The following is a 9,051-nucleotide window of genomic DNA, read 5'->3' as shown; positions in this document are numbered from 1 at the left end:
TAAGGCATTTGTGGGCAATTGATTTTCCCAAGGGGCCACAAGAGAAACCGGAAAGGTTTTAGAGGGCCAGACTGATATACTTAACTTTGTTCTGCACAATACATATATACTGTATACATTATAAATACTATATCTTAATAAAATGAACACTGAATGAAATAATTCAATGAAAATATGGAGGAGAGAATTACTCCCCATCCGAGAATGTCTTACCGTTCTTGCAATGTTGTGGGATATCACAAAGTTAGTCCTGACTGCTACATCCCTGGATGAGTGCAGCTCTGTAAAAAAAATTCTTGCTGCCTTTGCAGTTTCACTAGCAAATCTTCAGATGCTGGTGTTCTCGTTATGCACCAGTCAAGTTCTTGTATCTCTCTTCATATTTACTCTTGTAATGGCTGTTCAAATTGTAGTCCTTAAGCACAGCTGTTCTCCGCAAACTAAGCACACAACTTTACATTTTACTTCAATAAGTGGATATTTAGAAGTCCATTCCTTGTTAAAAACAAAAAAAAAATACTTTTTTTGTGTTCTTTATCAATCATTCTTTTGTACTGTTAGTGGACATATTGAGTGAAGGTGCATGAGCAAACTGACCACACAAAAACAAAAACAAAACAGTTGCCTTCGAAATAAAAGCAGTGAACTTTTATTTCATGTAATTATCACAGTGTAATCGGTGTCATAGTCACACATTTACTTTTGACTTCTAACTTATCAATGATCTCACGTGGGTCGATCAGAGAGAGTAAGAGGGCTGCAGCTGGCCCAAGTACAATGCCCAGGTCTAGCTTTAAAGCAAGACCAATATTCCATTATATAATGCTGACAAAAACAAAACAACTAAAAAAAACAGCTTATCTGTGTCTTTTTTTGTCCATTGGTCCTCAAAAATGGCAGGCCTAGCTCACTCAGTATGGCTGCTGGAATGAGACATTGATACTCTCAAATAAATTCATTCAGCACATATACACAGTTTTTCTGAAGGTGCATAAGATCAAGGAATGACAAGCACCGTCTCTAGCAGACAGTCCTTCCTTGGGAGACATAGCAGTCCAAAGTGTCTCAGGACCAGTTGCCTCAGGCCAACTTAGGAGTTTTTTTGCCAGGGAGGAGGGCTCTGTGGACAGACGTTCTCTGAAGAACAGCTTTTGCTGTATGTGGGCGTGTGGGTATCCGCCTCTCTTGCATTGTAGGGCATATGACTGGCTTGTGCTCACTGGTGGACAGAATATTTCCTTCAGCAGGTCCTGAACTAAAATAAAATGGTTGCATTGAGGAATTTGAGGTTTTAAATGTGAAAGTAACAGTGGAATTGAACAAATAAGAACAGAACATACCTGGTCTCCATGGGCTGGGACACCACAGGGCAGGAGCCCGGCCTGTGAGGCGTACAGAGGATTTGAGGAGGAACAGGTTGAGTTTGCTTACGGTTCAGGGCCTTGAGCTCTATTTCCCTTTGTACTGTTGGATCTGCTGAAAGGATTTCCCCAGTATGTTTTTGCATTCCAGCACTTGTGTTACTGAGTCTCAGTCTACGGGCTCGGATCTCCACTACCCTTCTGCCACTAGATGGAGCCGTGTATCTGGGTGGTGGAGATGGGGTGTGGTCTGGTAAAGAACAGAACCTGGTCACCTCTTGGTAAATAGCACCACATGGATTTAATCAATTATTTAAATCAATACATTCAGAAGAAAAATACTAATGTGTGGAATGTGTGAAGGAGCAGGGCGGCCTACCGGGTGAAGGAGACTGAATACAGGAGTCAGGAGAGTCCGTGTCTCTGGGGTCTGCTTCCTGTTTGGCATCTTCTTCTCTGTCACTAATTATGCCAAAATTGTGGCTTTCTTCATCGTACTCATGACTGCTGTCTTTCTCGTCATCGCTGTCATTAAAATAGTTATCTTCATCACTGTGGACTAAATGCATCACCTGGGCCCGACTGTCTTTCTCAATGGCCAAAAGACGTCTGTTATTTAAGATATATAGTACATACAGTGAGTAAACAAAGGTAACGCACAAACACTTTGTTGACTATTTGTTTTACAAATGTGTGTGGAACTGTGGTCAGTACTTGCTGTGTTCTTTCCTCCAAGCTCGGAGTTCAGCAAAGATGTCATTACAGTCCTGGCTGCTTGTCCACTCAACATCATATGTGTGTTCAGGAACATAACCACTGAGCTGTGTGCAGGGCATCAAGTGGGAGCTAGGGCCTTGAAGCTAGAAAATAAGAGACATGAGAAAGAGAGAGAGAGAGAGAGAGAGAGAGAGAGAGAGGGAGGGAGAGAGGGAGAGAGAAGAGAAAAACTGTGAAAATCAATGTAGAAGTTCTAAAGTATTGTTGGTGTAGATAAAAATGAAATGTTCTCTTATCCTTCACAAGCATCATTTTATCAGGTAAATACCCTTGGGTTTTTCCTTCACACTTTCAGGAGCATTTTGCAATATGATGTGGGTATAATGCGCTTTAACTATGTAATATGATTTTACAGGAGGTCTAATGGTAGCACCTCTTTGTCTATATGCCTACCTTTATCTTCTGTCGTCGTGCTCGAATAGCTTGAAGAGGATTTCCACAGAAGAAAACTCTTCCCACCCCTAGGCAGATACGTTTTAAAAACATGTTCTATTTATGAATCGGTGCTACGTAGGCTTAGTGAAACATTTGTGCACTAAAGGTTAGTAACCAGCCCAGGGTTACAGTTACAGGACATGACTACTGTGTATGTGTACAATGTCAGAAGTACTAAGTACAGTTCTAATTGTAATATGTACGACAGTCTATTTTACATTTTATGTCCTGAGGGAGGCAATCATGGGCTATAAAAACAATAGTTTCAACAATGGAATGGAATGTGGAGAATATGAATTGTCAAAAGAGAAACCCAGATCTAAAGGCAGCTCATCAGCACAGCCTGTAACCACTCAGCAAGTGATGCTACTGTGTTGCTACACACCATCATATGTGGCTAGCCTTGAGGCATGGCAATATGCTCCATCAATTATTTAATTTGAAGATAAAAATACACTGTCTGACCATGTGTCAGATCGCTGGCTTCATGGTCCGGGGTGTCTGGATCGGAGCCCGCTGAGCTGGGTCTGGAGCTGGTGGAGGAGGAAGGAGGCCTGCTCATGCTCGGGCCACTGGGGAAGCTGCTGGGGCGGACACTGGCATCTGGGCGTGGGGCGGAGCTGGGGCGGCCACTGGCATCTGGGCGTGGGGCGGAGCTGGGTCGACTCATTCCACATGCACTAGGAGCGCTCTCCTCTACAGTATTCAGACATGATAAGACCCATCTGAGCATGGAATTTTACAGCTTTGCTTGGAGGAGCATATATGAGCAAAAAATAAATAAAGAATAATTAAAAAAATAAAAAATTATTGATTGATTAATGTCATGAATCATTTATTAGTCAGTTCCCTGAAAGCACTGTATTTGTGTGCACCTGTGAGCTGCAGGCAGCCACTGGCACTCTCTATAATGGAAGCATTGTCTTTGATGGACTCTTTGAGCAGAACCCAGTCTTCCATCGGAGTACTGGAGCAGACAGGCTCCTCTTCTTCTGCTGGTACATCATCTAGGAAACGCAGCTGTGGAATCAGTCTCCTCACAGCAGACCTGTAGTTGTACCTGTAGTCAGGCCCCTGTCAATCAAACATGCTGAGATGATTTAATACTGAACTAAAGGGAAGGGCCAAATCAGGTTCCACAATTACATTTGTTCATTTTTATTACAAAATAACTCTCCAAAAGCTGCAATAATAAAGCTGAATAATTATGTTCAATATTGTATGCAAATCTTTTCAATGTGTTTTTAATATAATTTAATATATATTGATATCAAAATCACATCATGAAGCACTATAATCACAATAATTTTTTATCATCTGTCCAAAAAGTCAGTGGAAAAACTGTGACGATGGGTGCGGCGTCAAGGACGAGACACAAATCCTTTGTGGCGGCAAACGTCACTTTTAATATTAATACGTATATAGCGCATATAGCGCACGTGGAACACTTAACATGCAAGGAGACACGTAAACTTTAGACAACGACGAGCACAGGACACTGCGTGAGCGCACATTAAATAGACAAACCACATTAGCCCCACGTGATTACGAGACGAGTCACAGGTGAGACAGAGTATCACAAGACATAACCATAACCACGTAGTTCCACAGACGCAGACGATGCACATGGACAACTTAAACACACGCCCAAAAAAGGGAGGGGACAAAAACAGTGATAAACACACCCATAGACTGAATGACATTATATATGGGAGAAGACCTAGGCATATGGCAACGTTCTCATGATTGAAAAAAAGGAAGGTTACAAACTGCAAAAACAAACCAACTCCATAGGACTATGTGAATATCTAGAAATACTGAACCTAATAAGAATTTAGGGTCCAGTGAACATAATGCAACACGTATCATTTCAAGGGACAAACATAAAGGAATTTTTCCCCAAGCAGACAGGCTCTGAGTGCCTGCTAACCAAACCCATCAAAGTAGCTGTATGACCCACTTATATCACTAATATGAGATCGGGCTGTCAGAGCTGAACAGCACTACAACCACAAGAGCAAATTAACACCATGACCTTCCAAGCCCACGTCCATGACTAACACCGGGCCGCCAGAGAGAGTGAGAAAGCCAGACGGATAGAGGGAGGAGAGGAGACACACAGACGAGGACATCCCTTTACGCACTACAAGAGCTGATGCATATTCAGCAGTCTCTGGCCTGCCTGTTGCTTTGCCCCAGTTTCATAATTCCTTGTGGTGAGTGAAAATAAACTGATTACTGGGTGCCTGGAAACCAGTGGAAGAACTGAAATCGAATAAAGATTGGGTGTGCAGTCACAGCTCTCCCCCTCCAGTCTGTCTTGATATGGTGCATTAATGAAAACCCTTCCATGTGTACCTCGAAACTCTTCCAATGACTCACGCCCCCACACACTGGTATAAGCAAGCAGAAGATACACACTACTTTTTATTATCTTAAAGCAAAGTAACACTTGCTGTGAAACCATAAAAGTCCCGTCGCCTTCGTGATTTGATTTGCCATCGCTGTTTTCTAAAGGTGAAAAAGGTAAATGGGTTTGGCTCCTTGGATCTTCCCTCATGTCTCACTACTCTCTAGTGTTTTACATTTTCACCCATGATCTTGCTAATGGACACAGCCTGGCAAAGTGAGATCAAACATCAGCTAGCCACTTTCATGTCTCCGAGGAGGCTAATTGCATTTCGATCACCTGCAGAGCCATTATGTCTCTGGTCCTTGAGGTCGGCTCGTGGAAAGAGAGACAATGAGAGGGTGGACACACTCGCACAATTGACGTGAGCCGCAAAGCAGTACACTGCATATGGCACGACTGTCATGCACCCACGCAGACAGGACTTCTGAAGCGACAGAGGCTGGATGAGGCTCTGCGTTTCTCAGTGGATATGGTGGGAGGTGAGAGTTGTGGCCACACATCTGTTAGGGTAGCATCTACACAAGACACACCATTAGCTTTGATGGTGATTTTGGAAGTGCATGCCAGCAGTGGCTAGTGTGCTAATGTCTTTAACATTGTGGTATGAAGTCAGAGTGTCAACGCTGAGAAGCTGAGTATGTTAATCTTATCAAACATTATCTTCCTTTTACTTCTAGTCTGCCTATTCTGATGCTACACCATAAATCCTTACAAACTCACATCTTGAAACTCCAAAGCTGCATGCACCATTCACTCATATTAAGCAATAACACTCAGCTTTAAATAGGGGATGAATGACTAAGCTGTTTCTTTTTTTGGTTAATGTATGTTTGTGATTACTTATTAATGTGAGCTATCTGAAGTATCAGTAACAAACACGTCACAGTGCACTAAGTAGTGGGCTGAATTTGATTAGGAAATGTCAGGGATAACTGACTAGAAGCCAGCTGGGATATGACTGGTAGTGGCAGGGTTTTGCCAGTTGTGTACCTCTACTGCTCCTGGAAGGGGGCTCATGCACACAGGGTTTCCCTCCAGGGACAAGGCTCTGAGCTGCCCGCAGAGGCCCAGGTACTGCACCTGCACCAGGTCATCCACGTTGTTCCCCTCGAGATCCAGCAGCTCCAGCTGCTCTAGCATACCGACCTGACTAAGGTCTGACACGTTGTTGTAGGCCACATACAGCTCCTGGGAAAAGTTGAAACGGGGAGAAAAAGAACAAGGCAACTAGCTTGTCTGTCCCAACGACATGAATGAACACCGTCCCCTCCCAGAAGTTTCAGATTACCTTAAGTGAGGAGAGCGTAGGAATCCCATCCAAGTCAGCCAGGCCGCAGCGAACTAGCGAGAGGATTCGGAGGTGGGAGAGGGTGGCTCCGAGGTCCCTGAGGAAACACTGTGAACAATGAGCGACCATCCCACTCCAGTGTTCCTTCACCCTGGCCTCGTGGTCTGGCCTCGTGGTCTGCCCTCAGCTCCGGACTCAGCCCCTCCACTCCCCCCTTCACTCCAGTCCCCCAGAGCAGGAAACACTATCATGTTTTTCAGGTCCCATGTCAGCTCTAAGCCTGCATGTCCCCTCTCCTTCCTCCTGCCATGGAATCTCTCACATCTGGGCTTGTCAGTAATAGTAACACTCTAGAGGAAATGATCGAGGCCCTGCTTGCATTCCAGCGAAGAAGAAAAGTTCAAAGGTTTACTTATGTGCTTTTGGCAATAAAAAAACTTAAATGACTGAACTGTAGTCTAATTGCACCAATTTAGGGACAGATGATCTGAATTGGAACTGACATCTAGGCTAATTTCAATAATAGGGAACGTTAATATCAGATTCCTCCTGTCTCTATTTCCCTATGTCTCTCACACATACACACACTCACTCACTCTCACTTGTCTTGATTTGCAGCTGACAAGTGGAACTGGTCTCCAGAGCTACAAAAGCACCAAATCACTACATTCAAGAAACAGGATCTACTATCCTCTAGGATGGAGAACTATACTCCGGCACAGGCTTGGTCCTAGGGGACTGGAGGAAACGCACCTGTAGATCTAGTAGATCTAGTAGATATTAGATCGCAGGGCTGTACTAGAGACCTAATTCTTCACAGTTCCGATTCCTGACCACGTCCCCAAATTCCTGAAGCACAGACGGCTCTCTCCCTTACACGCACACAGCTCACGAGAGCAATAATCATTTTCAATTTTACATAACTTCTGTTTCATTCTGCCCTCATTCCTTGATGCTCAATTTAGTTCTACTAGATACATGCATCCAAAAAAACAGACACACTGATTTTTTTTGCATGTAGTCATTATAATATGAAAACAAATTACACCAGAAATATTGTTTAACTTTTGACAGCAACATAGTATTGTGGCAACAAAAGGAAGAGAACTGGAGCCTTACCGCACAGATAAGATCAAACTGTTGTTCATTTTCAGCTGCACAAGACTGGGCAAGTACACACCTGCCACACGACAAAAGAGTGGAGACATCACCAACACTTGCTGATGTAAAGCCATCAGCGGAGTCTTTCATTGTGTTCCATCCAACCACACCTTAAAAACTCTGCTCATTAGCACAAAATGTATCTCTAAAGAGACATGATTCACTTTTGGCTCCATTAACTTCCGCCCTGCCTGCATGGATTGAGCAATCACATCTTTCTCATGGCAAAGGAAATCCTTTAAGAACAAATGAGTAAGACCACCAAGAACACAACATCTAGAACACATAACAATTAATGCAGCCCCTGTAAACCAAGGGTCATTATCATTCCAGGTGTCTAGTGTTTATGTAAATTTAACTTTATTTAATTTAATAATTGATTGCTTTAGACCTTTTAACATAGGTTACAAGCATTATATAAATCATGCTAATCCATGTACACAGATTTCTGCTCAATTATTTAGTAAGGCTCTTGTGTGTTTTAATCTCACCAAAGTTACCCAACGTATTGTGCCGGGTGTCAACACACATCTCGAGAGTTGTGACCTTGTCTAGATCATCTGACCTCGACAGACGTCTCTGCAAGTCAAATGATAAACACACTTTTGTATTCATGGTCTAGAGCAGGGTCATTTAACTTGGCAGGGAATCGTGGAGTCTGATTTTCGAAACCGTACCAATTTTTCTGGAGAAAGGTAAAGTTCAAGGAGTAGGTCGGAGCCCTCGGCAGTGTTAGGACTTGGGTTTATTTGGTCAAATCCATCGAATTCTGTCACAAAAGGACGAGCTGTACCTGGTCGCCGAACTGGATCTGGTGAAAAACTCATCTTCCCACCAACTATCTGAAGAAGGTATCAAGAGAAATTACAATCGGCTTCTTTCTTTCTTATACGGATCCAATGCATTTAGCTACCCAAGTACATTAACTCGCCAAACTGTCACATTATACAAGAGTTAGCTGGCGAACTGACATAACCAGTCAGCTAGGTTAACTCATTTACAGACTAACTAGTTAACTTAAAGTTAAACCAGATACATTCTACACGAACCGCAATAATTTAATGTAGTCAACTACATGCTAATTACATAGAATAATCTGAAATGAATATTTCTAAGTTTTTCCTAAAATATGACAATTATTTACGTTGCAAGTATTCATTTAACTAGCTAAGTTTGTAAAACATTTATTAATATTTCGAATGACTGACTACCTGGGTGTCTTGCTGCAGCTAGCAAGAGAAGTTTGCTTGACAACGGGTACAACTCTTCCTGGATACGGACGGACGGGGCTACTGGGAGTTGTAGTCCGTTAATATGACGCCCCGTTTAACGCTACCTTCATGTTGCCCTGAAAGTTGTGAAACACTTCTACTTTGCCTATTCCATTCCTGCTAATGGCAGCTATAATTTCATTATAAAAAAAAGAAACGTAAAAGACTGTAAATGTCAGATTAACATAAGGCGGTAAAACACGAATATAATGTTATTGCCAAAACAAATAACCTATCTAGTCAAATATGGGTTTTCAAAATAAGCCCTGATGTCAAATATAACGGTGGTCAGCAGCCCTCCGGCGCACCAAATGAACGCGAACACACACGCGCGCGCGCACTCTC

The 9,051-nt window shown here is 42.8% G+C and overlaps 1 protein-coding gene across 4 annotated transcripts; it reads right to left on the bottom strand.

Moving 5' to 3' along the window:
* Positions 1–627: 627 nt before the first annotated feature.
* Positions 628–9,036, bottom strand: lrrc56 (leucine rich repeat containing 56). 4 transcript variants are annotated; one of them, XM_077005723.1, is made up of 13 exons: positions 8,647–9,036; positions 8,113–8,277; positions 7,936–8,014; positions 7,394–7,454; positions 6,275–6,371; positions 5,977–6,174; positions 3,449–3,647; positions 3,039–3,269; positions 2,532–2,599; positions 2,076–2,221; positions 1,741–1,970; positions 1,341–1,611; positions 628–1,255 (listed from the first exon to the last, which is right to left on the bottom strand). In XM_077005723.1, the coding sequence occupies exons 2-13, from the start codon at positions 8,260–8,262 to the stop codon at positions 1,081–1,083; spliced, it is 1,905 nt and encodes a 634-aa protein (XP_076861838.1). In that variant the 5' UTR covers positions 8,263–8,277; positions 8,647–9,036; the 3' UTR covers positions 628–1,080. The 4 variants fall into 4 exon arrangements, with proteins under 4 accessions (XP_076861838.1, XP_076861837.1, XP_076861840.1 ...); XM_077005722.1 differs by having other exon boundaries at positions 7,927–8,014; positions 8,647–9,035; XM_077005725.1 differs by lacking the exons at positions 7,936–8,014; positions 8,113–8,277; positions 8,647–9,036 and adding an exon at positions 7,546–7,894.
* Positions 9,037–9,051: the final 15 nt, after the last annotated feature.

This window comes from Brachyhypopomus gauderio, chromosome 5 (genome assembly GCF_052324685.1).
Source record: "Brachyhypopomus gauderio isolate BG-103 chromosome 5, BGAUD_0.2, whole genome shotgun sequence".
Lineage (NCBI taxonomy): Eukaryota > Metazoa > Chordata > Actinopteri > Gymnotiformes > Hypopomidae > Brachyhypopomus > Brachyhypopomus gauderio.
The sequence above is the reverse complement of the archived record's forward strand: the minus strand, read 5'-3'. Positions and strand labels throughout refer to the sequence as shown.